The 19,114-nt window shown below is 42.1% G+C and overlaps 1 protein-coding gene and 1 non-coding gene across 2 annotated transcripts in view; both read left to right on the top strand.

Moving 5' to 3' along the window:
- The first annotated feature begins 591 nt into the window (after nt 1–591).
- MCM8 (minichromosome maintenance 8 homologous recombination repair factor) overlaps nt 592–19,114 on the top strand; it is a 45,110-nt gene continuing 26,587 nt past the window's right edge. The window contains exons 1-9 of the mRNA XM_049779160.1: nt 592–739; nt 966–1,046; nt 4,815–4,897; nt 5,641–5,790; nt 9,130–9,233; nt 11,204–11,402; nt 15,140–15,225; nt 17,055–17,206; nt 17,623–17,818. Of these exons, the coding sequence (XP_049635117.1) occupies nt 592–739; nt 966–1,046; nt 4,815–4,897; nt 5,641–5,790; nt 9,130–9,233; nt 11,204–11,402; nt 15,140–15,225; nt 17,055–17,206; nt 17,623–17,818 (1,199 nt within the window). The remainder of the gene's footprint in view (nt 740–965; nt 1,047–4,814; nt 4,898–5,640; nt 5,791–9,129; nt 9,234–11,203; nt 11,403–15,139; nt 15,226–17,054; nt 17,207–17,622; nt 17,819–19,114) is intronic.
- Nucleotides 10,377–10,483, top strand: LOC126019684 (U6 spliceosomal RNA). Its single transcript, XR_007499313.1, has one exon. It is a non-coding gene; the product is annotated as a U6 spliceosomal RNA (small nuclear RNA).

Raw genomic sequence — 19,114 nt, 5'->3', positions numbered from 1 at the left:
ACCCGGCAGTGCTCAGGGGTTATTCCTGGCTCCATGCTCAGAAATCGCTCCTGGCAGGCACGGGACCATATGGGACGCCGGGATTCGAACTGATGACCTACTGCATGAAAGGCAGATGCCTTACCTCCATGCTATCTCTCCGGTCCCCCAGGAGTGATTCTTAAGTACAGAAGCAGGAGTAACTTCTAAGCATCGCCAGTGTGGCCTAATTTTCTTCATATCTTCCCCAAAAAGTGCATAATAGAAAATAATTTTGGCATTTATTCCATGTTAAGCCTCTTTGGCTACTGTCAAACTAGAATATACTAATTTTCACTTGTTATGTTAATAAGATCTTGTAATTTTTTTTTTGTTTTTTTTTTGTTTTTGTTTTTGGGCCACACCCGTTTGACACTCAGGAGTTACTCCTGGCTATGTGCTCAGAAATCGCCCCTGGCTTGGGGGGACCATATGGGACGTCGGGGGATCGAACCGCGGTCCGTTCCTTGGCTAGCGCTTGTAAGGCAGACACCTTACCTCTAGCGCCACCTTCCCGGCCCCAGATCTTGTAATTTTGATGAAAACTTTACTAATTCAAATCTTTTTAAAGACATGAATAGAGGGCATAGAGGCAGAGGATTTGGACGAGGGAGATTTCAAAGCTGGAGAAGAGGAAGAGGTGGTGGGAGTATCGCAGAAAAAGAGAGAAAAAGAGAACACCAGACTGACCCGAACAAAACCGCAAGCAAACTAAGTTCTGGTAAGGGAGATCAAAGATTATTTAATTTTATTCGAATTTCATTTTATTTGATGCTATCTATAAGGTATTTAATGATAAAGATTTATATTGATATTACATTGAATTTTATAGTTTAGTCTTAATATTATTCTAGGTTCCCATTGTGGAAGAAGAAACAAATTGAGCAAATAGGGTAATTTGTTCTGTTTACACTATCCTAATATTTTGGGTTTTGCTTTATTTTCAGAACAAACACAGTCTTTGCTACGACAGTCAACATTGGATCAGTTCATACCGTATAAAGGCTGGAAACTTTATTTCTCTGAAGGTAGAGTTAAAGTACAGAAAAGTAATAACATTTAAATTTTCGTAATTTATCTTTTGGAAGCTATATCTCATTATCATCTTTCAGTTGACTAATAGATGTAACCTTTCTTTAGTCTTAGTTCACCTAAAAATCCTACTGTTTCAGGAACATTATTCAAGTGTTCTTTGTTTTTTTTTTTTGGTTTTTGAGCCACACCCATTTGACACTCATGGGTAACTCCTGGCTATGCGCTCAGAAATCGCCCCGGGCTTGGGGGGACCATATGGGACACCAGGGGATCAAACCACGGTCCCTCCTACGCTAGCGCTTGCAAGGCAGACACCTTACCTCTAGTGCCACCTTTCCAGCCCCATATTCAAGTGTTTCTAAGTTTTGTGTCAGTTAAGAAAATAGAAACCGGGGCCGGAGAGATAGCATGGAGGTAAGGCGTTTGATTTTCATGCAGAAGGTCATCGGTTTGAATCCTGGCGTCCCATATGGTCCCCTGAGCCTGCCAGGAGCGATTTCTGAGCATAGAGCCAGGAGTAACCCCTGAGTGATGCCGGGTGTGACCCTAAAACCCCAAAAAAAGAAAAAAGAAGAAAAGAAAATAGAAACCACATAGACATTAGATATACAGATGACCAAAGAGCAAAAAGGGAGCTTTGAGACAACCTTCCATGTAAAGAGAAATAAGGAAGTAGCAAAGACTGAGGGGAGAAAAGTTAAGACATTTTCAGTCTACTAGGTCCTAGGAGTGCCCTCAGCATAACTTGGTTGGATCTCTGTGGCAGTCTCCACAAAACTGGACTTCAGCTCTGAAAGGTATTCTTCAGAGCTCTACTTGAACCACTGGAGGAGATTTGTTGCTATCGGTGCTTTTGGTGGGAAGATGGAATGGCTGGTGCTTTGAACTGGAAGATGGAACTATATATATTTTCTGTAGCAGGAGAGATGCTGAAAAGAATTAGAAACAAATTTCTCTTTCCTCTCACCTTCTGATCTATGTAAGTTACCTTCAATTGGCATAACTTAAAGTTTGGGGATTAAGTGTCCAGGGTAGGTTTGGAACTGAGAGACAGTGTGCAAAACAGACTTATGTAGGAAACACTGTTAAGAAATTTTGTTTGTTTGGGAGCAACACTGGCAAAGTGCAGGGATTAGACCTGTCTCTACACTCAGGAATCACTCTTTGTAGTGCTCAGGGAACCATATGTTATACCAGGAATTGAGTCCTGGTCAGCCTCTTGCAAGCAAGTGCCCTGCTTTCTCTCTCTCTCTCTCTCTCTGGTCCCAAGAATTTCCCCTTTATAATCAACATAATAATTTGGGGGCCAGAGAGATAGCACAGGTGGTAGGATATTTGCTTTGCATATGGCTGACCCAGGATGGATCCAAGTTCGATTTCTGGCATCCCATATGGTTCCCTGAGCCTGCCAGGAGTGATTTCTGATTACAGAGTGAGGAGTAACTAGAGTGGTATTGGGTGTGGCCCAAAAACAAAAAAAAAATTTTTTTTTAAATTTGGGCTAGATAATACAGGGGCTAAGGCAAATGCCTTGCAATTGTTGGCTCCAGTTTGAATCCTGGCACCACATTTCTTTTTCCCAAGTACTGCCAGGATGGTATCCCTGAGTACAGAGCTAAGAGTAAGCCCTGCGCATTGCTGGATGTAGCCCCAAAAAAGAAAACAAAAAGAATATTATTTACATCATACACCTCTAATTAGGTTCAGAGACTTTTCTTCTCCAAACTCTTTATAGTTTCCATATGCTAGTTTTATCCTTTATTATATTAATTATTATTAATGTTATTATTTAATTCTTGACCAGCATCTGGCAATACTCAGTCATTACCGTATTTTCTGGCGTATAAGATGACTGGGCGTATAAGACGACACCCTAATTTTGCAATTAAAACATAGGTTTAGGCCTCTATTCGCTGTATCAGACAGAACCTTCCTGTGCTGTAACTGTATGTACCACAGTGAGCCAATCACAACAAGCAAAGGTTCTACTGTAATAGACTTCCTCTCTGATTCTGGCCAATCTGAGCAGGCTTTTGACAGTGTACATTCGGGTACAGAACACTGTATAATTTGCATGCATCAAAAGCCTGCTTGGATTGGCTGAGTTAGAGAGGCGGTCCGAGCAGCCTGGCAGTGATTGGTGCAGGATCGAGTTGGAAAATTCGTTTTGTAGCAATATTCAGACAATTTTCGTTTAGCGGCATATTGAAACATTTTTCGGGATATACTCGGTGTATAAGATGACCCCCGATTTTCGGTTGACGTTTTTTTGTTTCAAAAGTTGTCTTATACACCAGAAAATACGGTATTCAGTAATTACTCTTGGTGGTGCTTGGGGGACATTTGGGATGCCTGGGATCAAACCTAGGTCTGTAACTTGCAAGGCAAATATCCTGCCCATTGTACTTGACCCTCTAGTTACATCTTTTAAGATACATAGATATATATGTGTAAAAATAAAGATTTATAAAGTAACTCTTTCTATTCCAGTAGACTGCTTACTTTAGGGCAAGAATCTTATCTCACACCAAGTATTCATTTGTGAATGAATAAAATAGCTTATAAAGGATTTCTGTATTGAGAGAAATTCTGTTTTCTTTCTGATATATAGAAAGATGTGTTTCTTAGCTGATGTATTTTTGAGTTGCTCTAAGATGCATTCATTAGTTACTAACATCAGCAATCAGAAGTTAGTTCAAAACATTAGAAGCAATTTTTGACTGGTCTTAAAGGATGCATCTTAGATTTGACCAACTGTTTTACGGAATAACAAATAACTTTACAACTTTGGAACTAGCATCAAACCAGAATAATTGCGTCTCTTCTGTTCTTGGGAAGGGTTTTGAGGGTGGTATTTTATTACAAAATTTTGAAGATCTAATTATTATTGTCAACTTTTGTAGTTGTTGTTTTGTTTTGGGGCCACACCTTGTGGTGTTCTGGAGCTACTCTTGGCTCTGTGCTCAGGTTATTCCTGGCAGTGCTTGGGGGACCAAGTGGGATACTGGGGATTGAACTATGGTCAGTTGCACAGAGCAAACACCCTATCTTCTGTGCTCTTGCTCCTGTCTGTCTGTCATTGTTTTAAATGAATAATTTGATTGGTGTATCTAACTGATTTATTATAATTTTTATTTTTTATTTTATTATAATTTTTGTTTTCTGCTTTACTATTGAGTTATTTACTCGCATTTTAAAAGTTGAATTCTTTAGAGTGCTATTTTCTGTTGCATTGCAGATTACGCAGACCTAAACTTTTTTTAGAATATTATGTAGACTTTTTCTGGTCCACATCCATTAATACCCACGTTCACTACTGATTCTGACTAGGGATTACTCTTTTCTTTTTTCTTTTTGGTTTTTGGGCCACACCCGGCTATGCTCAGGGGTTACTCCTGGCTATCTGCTCCAAAATAGCTCCTGGCAGGCACAGGGGACCATATGGGACACCGGATTCCAACCAACTACCTTAGGTCCTGCGTAGGCTGCTTGTAGGGCAAACACCACTGTGCTATCTCTCCGGCCCCTGGCAGATTACTCTTAATGGCACTCAGTAGACCATATATGGTGCCAGGGCTTGAACCAGACTTGGCTTTATGCAAAGCAGGCATAATCCTTGTATTGTTTCTACAACCTGGAACTTTAAGTATATTATGTCACTTCTGTAAATATAATTAAACCCAAAGCTAAGTTGTGTTTCTTTTGTCTTATAAAGAAACTGTCTTTGTATAACTGTGTACTAATTTCCATATTTGCATTAGTTTACAGTGATAGCTCTCCTTTCATTGAGAAGATTCAAGCATTTGAAAAATTTTACACCAGGCACATTGACTTATATGATAAGGTAAGATTTCCTTCCAACAAAAATACAAGTCCAAAATGAGTTGGTGATGCTAGTGATTGTAATCATGGATGCTGCAGCCAAACTGCCCTTGTCTAGATTCACGCTTTGCTACTTGCCACAGTCATGCTTGGTAAATTACTCAACTGAGCCTCTATTTCCTCATCTATCACTTATGAATAATAGGTTAATAACAAAAAATGTTAAGAGGTATAAAAGAACCATATGAACAAATATTGATAATTGAGTTTTGGACATATTGTGTTCTAGCACCAGTCACACCATCAGTATAAACTTCTCTCCAGGGGCTGGAGAGATAGCACAGTGGCGTTTGCCTTGCAAACCTAAGGTGGTTGGTTCGAATCCCAGCGTCCCATATGGTCCCCCATGCCTGTCAGGAGCTATTTCTGAGCAGACAGCCAGGAGTAACCCCTGAGCATAGCCGGGTGTGGCCCAAAAACCAAACAACAACAACAACAACAACAAAAAACTTCTCTCCAACAGTATTCCCAGGTGTCCCCAGCCCCACTCCACTCTGCCACCCACCACCTTGACAGGCACATTTTAGTTGGGCTGTTGCAGTTTAAAAGTTAATGTATTTAAAATATCAGGACTGTGCTTGGCACGAAATGTACTTGTCATTATCACTATTTTAATATATGTTTTCTCAAATTGTATAATTAGTTGCTCAGAATATTTTCTTCATATATGTCTTCATAGCTTAATATGTTTTTTTTTTTTTTTAGGATGAAATAGAAAGAAAGGGAAGTATTTTGGTGGATTTTAAGGAACTGACACAGGATGATGAATTAACTACATTGATACCAAATATAGCAATTGAATTAAGGGACACACCTGAGAGCACCTTGGCTTGCATGGGTCTGGCAATACATCAGGTAAGTATTGTTTTGTGAGGACTTAAAGTCAGACTTTTAAATGACCATTTTACATTAACAGTACCTTTTCTAAAGAATAGTTAGTTTTACCAACAGACCAAAAGGATCATTATATTCTCATAGGTTAAGTTATAATAATATGATCTCATAGGTTTTACAGGATAAAGACAAACTTAGGTTCTGTGACATGAGGCAAGTCACTTAAATTTTCTGGGTGCCTACGTATGGAAATTGAAAATAGCAGGATATGCTGTGCCTGCTAGAATTTTTCTCAGGATCATATATCATTGTCTGAAATTACTTTTTTTGTTTTGTTTTGGGGCCACACCCTGCAATGCTCGGGTTACTCTTGGATATACACTCAGAAATCACCCCTGGCTTGGGGGACTATCGGGATGCCAGGGGATTGAATTGCGATCCGTCCTAGGTTAGTGTGTGCAAGGCAAATGCCCTATCGCTTGTGCCACTGCTCCAGCCCCTGAAAGTACAATTTTTGACTGGCAAACAGGTTAAATCTTTAAGGCAAAGAATAATATTAAGGTAGGCATAGAGTTTTTGGTACACTTAGAGATAAAGATATGGTCTTAGACTACTGGAATTTATAGAGGTGTTAAGAGAATTTATAGACCCGGAGAGATAGCACAGCGGTGTTTGCCTTGCAAGCAGCCGATCCAGGACCAAAGGTGGTTGGTTCGAATCCCGAATCCCAGTGTCCCATATGGTTCCCCGTGCCTGCCAGGAGCTATTTCTGAGCAGACAGCCAGGAGTAACCCCTGAGCACTGCCGGGTGTGGCCCAAAAACCAAAAAAAAAAAAAAAAAGAGAATTTATAGAGGTGTTAAGGTTAAAGTGGGTCTTTAAAGGAATGTTGAGGATTGGATGTAGACCTGGGGGAGAAAGATGATACCATTACAAAGAGACATTTGTTAGAAAGCTGTGTACCTGGCTAGTAACATGAATCTGGAAACCTTGACTCTTGCCTTCAGATCATAACTTCACCAAATCCAAATCACCATCCTTCTCTTCTCCTCCCCTCCCCACCCTCCCCTGTCCCTCCCTTCCTCATTTCCTGTCTTTTCCTTTTTCTTTCTTTCCCCCATATTTCTGTTTTTTTTAAATGTCACTATATTCACCTCTTTTCCATCTTTACTCCTTTACTACCTTTTCTAAACTGTCACCCTCTACAGTAGAACATGAGTTCTCCAGGGCCAGAGTGATAGTGGAGATAAGGTGTTAGCCCTGAGCAGTATCACCCGGTGTTGCCTAGAAATAAGCAAACAAACAAAAACAGCCAGGATCTCTCCTTGGAAATTGTATGATTCTTTTTTACAAATAGAATCCAAACATTTGGGGATAGGAGGGGGAAGGGGTGAGCACATGGCTGCTCAGGACTTCTTTCTATCGATACTCAGGGGAGCATAGGGTGCCAGGATTGACCCAGGTTAGGCTGTATGCCAAGCAAATACCCTACCCACTGTAGTCTTTCCAGTATTGGAATCCAGTATTTTGTGACGTTAAATGCTTTTCATGATCTGGTTTTACTTCTGCTCTCTACTTCTTCACTGCTATCCAACTAATGTTGGATTTCTAGGGTTTTATGAATACTCCCGGGCGTTACTTTCCTCAGAAATCCAAAATTTGGTCTCCTAGGTCATCATTTTTCTGTGAATGATTTCACAATCCCTTTCCAGGAATTTATATATCTTGCTTATACTTTTTTTTTTTTTTTTTGGTTTTTGGGGCCACACCCAGTGACGTTCAGGTGTTACTCCTGGCTATGTGCTCAGAAATTGCTCCTGGCTTGCGGGACCATATGGGATGCCAGGGGGTCTAACCGCGGTCTATCCTAGGCTAGCGCGAGCAAGGCAGATGCCTTACTGCTTGTGCCACCACTCCAGCCCCAATTGTTTATAAAATTTTTAACCCATATGTGCGTCTTATTTTCCCTCAAATTGTCAGTGTTACCACTTTGCTCACAAATAAATTTAAAGGTTTATTTAGTATAAAGTACTCGGCCAGAGAGGTGGTACAGCAGATAGGACACTTGCTTTGCATGTAACTAACCTTGGTTTATAATCACTTATGGTCCTCCAAGCACTACTAGGAGCAATTCTTTTGTTTTGTGTTTGTTTTTGTTTTTGGGTCATGCCTGGCGGCACTCAGGTATTACTCCTGGCTCTGTGCTCAGAGATTGCTCCTGGCAGGCTCAGGAACCATATGCAATGCCAGGGATCGAAACTGGGTCAGCCATGTGCAAGGCAAATGCCCTGCCTGCTATGCTCTGGCCCCATCTAGGAGTCATTCTTGAGTACAGAGTACAGAGCTGGAAGTGACCCTGAAGTACTGCTGGGTGTGGTCTAAAATACCTTCTAAATAAATTAAATAAATTGATAAAAATACAAAGTGTTAAAATAGTAGGCACTGAGCATTTTGAAAGTAATCTTTATTTTCTTTGTCTTAATCAGTGATATGGAGAAGTAGGAACTTTTTCATCAGAACCTGTTAAGAGAATAGCTGTAGTGACTACTTAATATAAAGTTTAGTTTGGGTATAGGTGATATAGCTTTCCAATCCAGGTAACTTTCAGGTAAAATGTAAGTCACTATAAGATAGGTAGATTAGGGGCCGGAGAGATAGCATGGAGGTAGTGCGTTTGCCTTGCATGCAGAAGGTCGGTGGTTCGAATGCCGGGGCATTCCATATGGTACTCTGAACCTGCCAGGAGCAATTTCTGAGCATAGAGCCAGGAGTAACCCCTGAGCACTGCCGGCTGTGAACCAAAAACCAAAAAAAAAAAAAAAGCCAAAAAATTAGGTAGATTAATTAATCTCAGGACTTCAAAGGGCTTTTAAATTTTTTTTAAATTACATTCGACAGGGGACCGGAGAGATAGCACGGAGGTAAGGCGTTTGCCTTTAATGCAGAAGGACGGTGGTTCGAATTCCGGCATCCCATATGGTCCCCCATGCCTGCCAGGGGCGACTTCTGAGCATAGAGCCAGGAGGAACCCCTGAGCGCTGCCGGGTGTGACCCAAAAACCAAAAAATTACATTCTACAGGACTAGAGACAGAGCTCAGTCTGTTGGGGCATATGCATTCCATATAGGAATCTCTGGTTTGATCCCCAAGTACTGCCAGAGTGACACTGAGCATTGAGCCTGAGTAACCCCCAAGTATCACTAGGTAGTCATAAGAAGAAATAAATAGATCTGTATCAATATCTGTCACAAACATACTATTCTGAACAGCTTATTTTCATAAATTTTATATTCTCTGTAGTGTTCTGCTTCAGCAGGATATTTTGTTTTTCAACTTTTGAGTAAATGTTTATCCTATTTAGGTATTAACTAAGGACCTTGAGAGGCATGCAGCTGAATTACAAGTCCAAGAAGGATTATCTAGAGATGGGGAAACAATAGTAAATGTACCACGGATTCATGCAAGGTGAGGAATTTGCTGTTTTTAGAATCAGGCATGGAAGAATTTTAAATGACTATCTCATTTCATAAAATCGGTCATATAAATAAGAATACTAGTTCTATTGGTTTTCAGATTCCAGATGAACCTAAGAATTATTCAAAAGGATCATAATAGAAATAAATATTTTCTAAATTAAATGATTTCTGAATTTACAATTTTGTAGACATGGGTTTTGGGTGTATGCTTACTAAGATCCTGCTGTTTAAGTGCAATTCTATGAAATACAGTAAATGGTGAGGTTTTGTTGTGTAAAAAATAAATTTAAAATATTTACTAGACATAGTAAATATAACAGATTTTCTTGAATTTGGGCAGAGATAGTACAGCAGTTAAGGCATTTGTCTTGCATGCAGCACAAACAGGTTCAATCCCCAGCACCATATATTGGCCCCTGTGCACTGCCTGCTGTGGCCAAAGAAACAAAAAGTTAAGCTGTTTGTTTTGTTCTTTTTAGTAGAGATTTGAAAAAAGGTCCATTAGACAGTAGTAAATACATGATAAATAGGATGCAGATGTAGTAGTAAATACATGATAAATAGAATGCAGATGTGCTCTAAAGAGAATAGCATTGCTTTTGAGTAAGGCAAACTGTTGATTAAGAATCCACTCTCGGGCCGGAGAGATAGCACAGCGGCATTTGCCTTGCAAGCAGCCGATCTAGGACCAAAGGTGGTTGGTTCGAATCCCGGTGTCCCATATGGTCCCCCGTGCCTGCCAGGAGCTATTTCTGAGCAGACAGCCAGGAGTAACCCCTGAGCACCGCCGGGTGTGGCCCAAAAACAAAAAAGAAAAAACAAAAAAAAAAAACAAAAAAAAAGAATCCACTCTCAGAGAGGCAGAGTTCAGGCAGTTTTTGAAGAGAGCCATGTCCATTTAAGATATTAAATTTTTAGGGCCCGGAGAGATAGCACAGCAGTGTTTGCCTTGCAAGCAGCCGATCCAGGACCAAAGGTGGTTGATTCGAATCCCGGTGTCCCATATGGTCCCCTGTGCCTGCCAGGAGCTATTTCTGAGCAGACAGCCAGGAGTGACCCCTGAGCACCACCGGGTGTGGCCCCAAAAAACCAAAAAAAAAAAAAAAAAAAAGATTTTAAATTTTCATTGGTAGTGCTCGCTTTGGCAGCACATATACTAAAATTGGAACCATACAGAGAAGATTAGCATTGCCCCTGCGCAAGGATGACATGCAAATTAGTGAAGCGTTCCATAATTTTTGAAAAAAAAATTTTTTCATTGGTAGCAATGAATAAGGAATTCATCATGGTTTTGTTTTTCTTTCCCAGACTATATAGAAGAAATTTCCAGTTGGGGGATGAGAGGGTGTTAGAAACTCAAACCATGCTAATCCCTAGACTTTATGGCATTATTTTTTCCTCTTTTCCTAGTGAACAGCTAATGAGAAAAGATAAAAAGGGAAAGTTTAGGGGGTGGGAACAATAGTGCAGCAGTAAGGGCATTTGTCTTGGACAAATGTCCTGACCTAGGACGGACCTCGTTTCGATCCCTGGCATCCCAGATGGCTCCCTAAGCCAGGAGTAACCACTGAGCAACACCAGATGTGGCCCCCCCAAAAAGGGAAAGTTTATTATTTTTGTTTTTGTTTTGATGCCACACCTAGCGATGCTCAGGTTTACTTCTGGCTCTGCAATCCAGTTACTCCTGGTGGTGCTCAGGGAACCATATTGGATGCTGAGGATCGAACCCAGATTGGCTGCTTCAAGTGCTCTACTTCTGTACTATCACTCAGACCCTTGGCATTTTGTATCTTTACATATGACTTAATTCTTTGGAAATTTCAGCTGTATATAATAGGAATGATGTGATTTGAAAATTTCTTCATTACTCCCAAGAAGGACTTGTAAAAATATAGACTGCCTCAATTTTTTTGTTTATTGAACACTTGCATACAAGTATGTTTTTGCTTTTGCTTTTAGGGTCTACAACTATGAGCCATTGACACAGCTCAAAAATGTCCGAGCAAATTCCTATGGGAAATACATTGCTCTGAAAGGGACAGTGGTTCGCGTCAGTAACATAAAACCTCTTTGTACCAAGATGGCCTTTCTTTGTGCGGCCTGTGGAGAAGTTCAGAGTTTTTCTCTTCAGGATGGAAAATATAATCTTCCCACAAAGGTAATATCATGTTCCTTAACCATTTCAGTATCTTGATAAAGAAGGCAAATTAACAGAAAACAACCCAATTTTTCAGAACACATCATTTTGCTTGTTTTGGGGCCACACCCAGCGGCGCTTGGGTTATTTCTGGCTCTGCACTCAGAAATCGCTCCTGGCAGGCTCGAAGGACCATATGGGATGCCAGGAATCGAATCCAGGTCTGTCCTGGGTCTGCCATGTGCAAAGCAAACACCCACTGCTGTGCTATCTCTCTGGTCTCCACATCTTTTTTTTTTTCCTTTTCCTTTTTTAGAGACAGGGTCTCGCTATATTGCCCAGGCTGGAGTGCAGTGGCTATTCACAGGCGCGATCCCACTACTAATCAGTAGTGGGATCTGGGCCGGTTTGCCCCTCCTTAGGCAACCTGGTGGTCCCCCGCTCCCGGGGGGGGGGGAGTGTGGGGAGAGGGGGTCCACCATATTGATGCCGAACTTAGTGCGGACACCCGGTCAGATGGGCATAGCACACTGCAGCCCAGAACTCCTGGACTCCAGCGATCCTCTGGCCTCAGCCTCCAGAGCAGCAGGGACTACAGCCGCGCACCACCACGCCCGGCATGGTCTCCACATCTTTTTTTTTTTAATTTTTTAATTTTCATTTTTTAATTATGTAGTAGAATACATAAAATGCTCTAACTACCACCCAAATCCTGAATTTTCTAGCTCCAGATATATTAAGGGAAAAAAAGCATTGGCAAAATTAGTGTCTTATTTTTACTCCTTATTTTTACAATTCCCAGAGATAATCTTTACCCCAAAGTTAATGTGTGTGGAGGATGAGGGGTTAGCCACCGGGCTGAAACACTTGCTTGGCATGTTCTAGCTTAGCCGCATGCCAAGCAACTGCTGCGCTCTGGTTCTGGCCCTTAAACTAGAGATTTTTAAACCACAAGACAGTGAAGAGAGGGCTCGGGTGAATCAGTGCCAGATTGCATTCTTTGCATATGTGAGACCTGGGTGTGACCTTTAGCACCACAAAGGAAGGAAGGTAGGAAAGAAAGATTCTGTCTTCCCACCATTATGATTGATAGACATGTTACTGATTTTGTGGGGCCTGGGATTAGCCCCTCATCCAGGTTCCTGAGACTGGCTGGTAAGGTCCTAGCCTCAAGGGGCAGTTCCAGGGGAAGCCTGCTGTCTCTGTGAAAATGTCCCAGTTCTTTTTTTTGTTTTGTTTTGGTTTTGGTTTTTTGGGCCACACCCGTTTGATGCTCAGGGGTTACTCCTGGCTAAGCGCTCAGAAATTGCCCCTGGCTTGGGGGGACCATATGGGACGCCGGGGGATCGAACCACGGTCCTTCCTTGGCTAGCACTTGCAAGGCAGACACCTTACCTCTAGCGCCACCTCTCCGGCCCCAAATGTCCCAGTTCTTAACAAATAAAGATGTTTATATATATATATGCTATATTTATGTATAAAATGGATAATATACATATTTTGGGGGGGGGGGGGCAAACCCGGCGGTGCTCAGGGGTTACACCTGGCTCTCTGCTCAGAAATAGCTCCTGGCAGGCATGGGGACGATATGGGACTCCAGGATTCGAACCAATCACCTTAGGTCTTGTATCGGCTGCTTGCAAGGCAAACACCGCTGTGCTATCTCTCTGGCCGCCGATAATATATATTTATAAAGCATCTGAGAAATTGTAAAAATTATCTATTCCTTTAAATCAGGGGTCTCCAACTCATGGCCTGTGGGCCGTTTGCGGCCCTCCGTACAACATTTTGTGGCCCACGGCCGGCCTTCAGATATCACAGTATTTGCGATTATTCGCTTACCGAATAATTGCAATAAAAAATCGCATTAGTAAGAAAAAAATTGCATTAAACATTCACATACCTCGAGCAGTTCTGTTCGGGGTATGCATATGTTTAATGCAATTTTTTGCAATTTTTTTCTCACTGATGCGATTTTTTATTGCGAATATTTGGTAAGCAAATAATCACGAATACTTTGCGCCTAGTGCAGATGTCATTTCTGCTGCTCGTGCCCGCTGTCCCTTGCATTATCGGATGCCTAAGGGAGAGAAGTTTATTACAGAATTAGATTTTGTCATACCTTCGTCATGACTTCATCAAAGCCTGCAGTGAAGAGAAATATGGTCCCCCCCAAGCCAGGGGCAATTTCTGAGCGCATAGCTAGGAGTAACCCCTGAGCATCAAACAAGTGTGACCCAAAAACAAAAAAACAAAAAAACAAAAAAAAAAAAAAGAGGGGCCGGGCGGTGGCGCTGGAGGTAAGGTGCCTGCCTTGCCTGCGCTAGCCTAGGACGGACCACGGTTCGATCCCCCGGCGTCCCATATGGTCCCCCAAGAAGCCAGGAGCGACTTCTGAGCACATAGCCAGGAGTAACCCCTGAGCGTCACAGGGTGTGGCCCAAAAAACCAAAAAAAAAAAAAAAAAAAAAAAAGAAAGAAATAATAGAGATGATAATCAAGAGGGACCAATTTGGAAATGTCTCAAAAGCTACAGATATGGGCCAGATGTATCATGAATGGGTAGGACATTCCCCTTGTACGTGGCCCACCCTGATTCCCAGTACCACTTATGGTCCCCCAAACACCACCAAGTACCCAGTTTTGTCCCTTCAAAAAAAAAAAAAACACCCAAAAAAATAAACCTCATGATATGGAATGCAGAAAGGAATAAAATCATTACAACTCTTAGTGTTCTTTATTTTATTTTATTTTATTTTTATTTTTTTATTTTTTTGTTTTTGGGCCACACCCGGTAACGCTCAGGGGTTACTCCTGGCTATGCGCTCAGAAGTTGCTCCTGGCTTGGGGGACCATATGGGACACCGGGGGATCGAACCGCGGTCCGTCCAAGGCTAGCGCAGGCAAGGCAGGCACCTTACCTTTAGCGCCACCGCCCGGCCCCGTGTTCTTTATTTTAATACCATTCTGAGAGTAGATTTTTGGGAGAGGTGGAGGAGTGGGGCTTCCCCAAGCTATACTCGGGATGCTGCGATAATTCTTGGCCAACCAGGCTGGTGGTTCAGTGTGAGGTGCCAAGGATGCAGTGCTATGAGGGGCCTGTGGTAGCAAGGGACTACTAGGTCTACCCACAGCAGTGACGCAGAGATGTGTTGGGGTGGAGGGAATTCAGTGGTGGGATTGGAACCAGAGTTAGGTGCTTACATACTAATTCATGTACATTCATGATCTTCTGAGGTCAACTTTTAAAACCTTACTAAATGGAGGGATTTTTGTTTGTTTGTTAGGTTGGTTTTTGGGCCACACCTGGTGGCACTCAGAGGTTACTCCTGGCTCTACACTCAGAAATTGCTCCTGGCTCAGGGGACCATATGGGATACCAGGAATCAATCCTGTGTCTATCCTGAGTCAGCCGCGTGCAAGGCAAACACCCTACCACTGTGCTACCACTCCGGCTCCTAAATGGAGGTTTTTTTTTTTCTTTACTTTGTTTTTGATCCATTCCTGGTGATGCTCACGGGTCACTCCTGATCCTGTTGGTGCTCAGTTGATCAAATTGGATACCGGGGATGGGACTCAGGTCAGCCTCATGCAAGACAAACACCGTACCTGCTGTACTACTTGTCAGGCCCTTAAGTAGAGCTTTTTTAATTTTTATTCAAATTTTGTTTATTTTAAAAAAATCTTTTTTTTTTTTTAACTTGAATCTTCCTGTGATGTGATTGTAGTTTATCAGTCTGAATGTGTTTCTCTTGTAGTGTCCTGTGTCTGTGTGCCGAGGGAAGTCCTTCACTGCTCTTCGAAACTCTCCCCTCACTGTGACAATGGACTGGCAGTTGATCAAGTAAGTCTTTCCCCTTGCAGCGACCGGTTACTCTTAAAACATTGATCTGGTTTTTGTGGATTAGTAAAACCTAATGGCTTTGTTGAGGTGCCCTTACTCCTTCCCTCCATGCTTCTCTACTTTTCAAACTTTCTAAATAGTTACTCTCTGACTTCTCTTGTGGTTTCTCTGTTCTCTTTTACTTTCTATTCCTACCAACTATAATTTTGTCTCTGTTAAGAGCATCCGCCATTTCTTCTGTCACACACTTGCATCTTTTCCTGTGTGTGTTCTGGACATGCTTCTGTTTTATCCATCAACATGTTCCCCATCACCACCTGGAGGAGTATAATACAGGGATCTGCGCTCCAGAAAGTATCACCCCTGACAAGCATATGAGAGCACCACTGCAACCCCCATGGCGGGTACCATGACCATAACTTCTCTTGGGCTTTAACTCAGAGGTGCATGAACATAACTAAAGGAGTATAAACAGGGAGTGATAGTACAGCAGGGAGGGTGTTAACCTTTCACATGGCCAACTTGGGTTCGATCCTGGGCATCCCTGGTTGTCACATCATCAAAAACAATGGAGGTAAATAGAGGAGGAAATAAAACAGAACTGGAAAATTTTATTTGGAGGCCATACCTGGCAGTGCTCATAGTTTCCTCCTGACTCCACTCTTAGGTATCACTCCTGATATTGCTCAGGGGACCATATGTATTCCAAGAATTAAACCTGGGTCTGTTGTTTGCAAGGCAACACTATCTGCTATTCTGGCTCCTGTCTTAGAAAAAAATTTTTTTAACTTGAAAGCAGCAGCAGTAAGAATACTCTAAGCAGTCCCAGGTTTGATTCCTAATACTGCATGGTCTCTGGAGTACCCTGGGATGTGGTTCCCTGAGCACCGCACTCAAGTAGCTCCCAACCAAAATGTTTTCCCAGAAGTATCACTATTGCTGACTACTCTGCATACCCCAACTTCACTCTTTTTTTTTCTTTTTTTGGTTTTTGGGCCACACCCAGCAGTGCTCAGGGGTCACTCCTCGCTGCCTGCTCAGAAATAGCTCCTGGCAGGCACGGGGGACCATATGGGACACCGGGATTCGAACCAACCACCTTTGGTCCTGGATAGGCTGCTTGCAAGGCAAACGCCGCTGTGCTATCTCTCCGGGCCCCCAACCTCACTCTTTGAGTGACTATTTGGCAGTTATTTTAGATGGAGTTAGACAAGTCTATATGTTTATCCTATCTGCCTTAGTTGGAAAATGATAAAGTAATTTTGGAAACCATTCCTTTTTTTTTTAATGAAGGGCTAGGGATTAAATCCTAGATATCATGCAATGCAGTTCATACTCTTCCACTCAGCTACCCACTCAGCCGTGTGCATATGGAATTATTTTAACCAACTAACCTTCTTCCCTCTAACCATCCCTCCCTCCCTCCCTCCTTCCCTCCCTTCATTCCTCCCTCCATCCCTACTTCCCTCCCTCCCCCTCTCTCTTCTTCCCTCCATCCCTCTCTTCTTCCCTCCCTCCCTCCCTCCTTCCCCCCTGCCTCTCTTCTTCCCTCCCTCCCTCTGTGGTGCTCAGGAGTTACTCCTGGCTCTGTGCTCAGAAATCACTCCTGGCAGACTCAGGAGACCATATGGGATGCCAAGGATCCAACCCAAGTTGGTCCTAAGTCATCCACATACAAAGCAAAAGCCCTACCACTATGCTGTTACTCCGGCCCCAAACAAAGCTTTCATATCTAGCTTAGTAGACCATGAGTAAGTGAATATGTTGAGAAATAACCCATAATCATTATGTTCCATTCACTACTGACTGGAAATACTTGAACTTTGTAGAATTCAAGAGCTGATATCTGATGATCAGCGAGAAGCTGGCCGCATCCCACGAACAATTGAATGTGAGCTTGTTCATGATCTTGTGGACAGCTGTGTGCCAGGAGACACAGTAACTATTACAGGAGTTGTGAAAGTCTCAAACACCGAAGAAGGTATAGTTCTTTCCCTGTTTTGATTGATTCCCACTTGTGGACATTGTTCATTTCTCTCTCTTTTTTTTAATGGTACTACTGGATTTCCATTAACTTAGAGGAGTCTTTGATTTTTACATAAATAAAAAATTTTTTTTTTTTTTTTGGTTTTGGGCCCATACCTGGTGATGTTCAGGGGTTACTCCTGGCTGTGTGCTCAGGAATTGCTTCTGGCTCAAAGGACCATATGAAATGCCAGGGATCAAACCGAAGTCTGTCCTGAGTTAGCTGCATGCAAGGCAAACGCCCTACCGCTGAGCTGTCGCTCTGGCCCCCGATAAAATTTATTCTTATAAAAAGCTTACCTCTATAATTCTAATTGAGTCTTTGTGGAAGAAAATGAAAATTCCAGTGATTATATTATTTGAAATTTACAGGTTCTCGAAATAAGAACGATAAATGCATGTTCCTGTTGTATGTTGAGGCAAATTCTGTTAGCAATTGCAAAGGACAGAAAACAAAGGCTTCTGAAGATAGCTGTAAGCATGGCGCCTTGATGGAGTTCTCACTAAAAGACCTTTATGCCATCCAGGAGATTCAAGCTGAAGAAAACTTGTTTAAACTCATTGTCAAGTATGTATGACATTTTCTGAACTTTGATTATATGTGTATATGTCAGGGGTGCTTGTAGTTGCAAGTAACAGTTGCTTAGCTTCTATTAGATGGATGCAAACCATTGTTCAAGGATGAAATTCAGTTCACTGCCCATTTTTTGTATAGCCCTGGAGCTAAAAGTAGTTTCATACATTTTTTTTAGTGACAGACTGAAAAGATCAAAAGAAGAATATGAATGAGGTAGAAAATTACTTGATGTTTAGGTTTTAGAGATCACAGATTTTGTGGGCAGTCAGTCACAGGCACTTATTTCTACTGTGTCTTTCTGCTTTGGAATTACAAAGATATATTTGTGTTTTGTAGCACAAAGAATGATCCACAGATATTTGCTCTTTAATCCTCTTCAAAAAAGGTTGCTGATGGCTCGTTGAAGAGTAGAAACATTTACTGATAAAGGAATTTGGTTACTCAACCAAAAAATTGACTGGACAGTTAGTTCCCAAAGCATTTATTTATTTATTTTTGGGTTTTGGCTTTTGGGTCACACCCAGTGACACTCAGAAATCACTCCTGGCTTGGGGGATCATATAGGATGCCAGGAGATCGAACCATGGTCTGTCCTAGGCTAGCGTGGGTGGGCAAGGCAGATGCCTTACCGCTTGTGCCACTGCTCTGGCCCTGTGTTTTTTTTTTTTTATTAAGACACCATGATTTACAAATTTATTCATAGCTGAGTCTTAGGTTTACTATGATCCAGCAACCAGTTCCACCACCCAGGTTTCCTCCCACTTCTACCCCACCACCTCAGCCCCCACCCCCCAGCCTGCTTCTTTGACAGGCACACTTTTAAGTTTGGTTGTTGTGATTTGGATCTCCTGCTTTCAGTTTTGTTGACTTTGAGGTTTGGAAATATAGCTATACCACTACTGTATAGCACTGATGCACATTGTTGCAAATTGAGGTTTATGACTCATCACATGTTTCAGGCACTGGTTAAACACCAGCAGCATAAAGATAGGTTAATAAGGGGCTGGAGAGAGCACAGTGAGTAAGGCACTTGTCTTGTACATAGGCAACATGATTGAATCTGACACCCTTTATGGTTCTCCAAGTCCTGCCAGGAGCACAGTACCAGGGGAAACCCTGAATACAGGGTTTTGTGAGCCAAAAACACAAAATAACACAAAATAAAATTTAAAAAAGCTTGCACATGTGATATCCCAGGCAGGAGCTGCTCCATCTCAGGCCTAGGAAGTTAAATGATTGATGAAAACAGTTTACTTTTGGGGCCAGAGCATAGTGGGTAGACAATTT

Source organism: Suncus etruscus, chromosome 9 (genome assembly GCF_024139225.1).
Source record: "Suncus etruscus isolate mSunEtr1 chromosome 9, mSunEtr1.pri.cur, whole genome shotgun sequence".
In the NCBI taxonomy this organism is placed as follows: Eukaryota; Metazoa; Chordata; class Mammalia; order Eulipotyphla; family Soricidae; genus Suncus; species Suncus etruscus.
The sequence above is the reverse complement of the archived record's forward strand: the minus strand, read 5'-3'. Positions and strand labels throughout refer to the sequence as shown.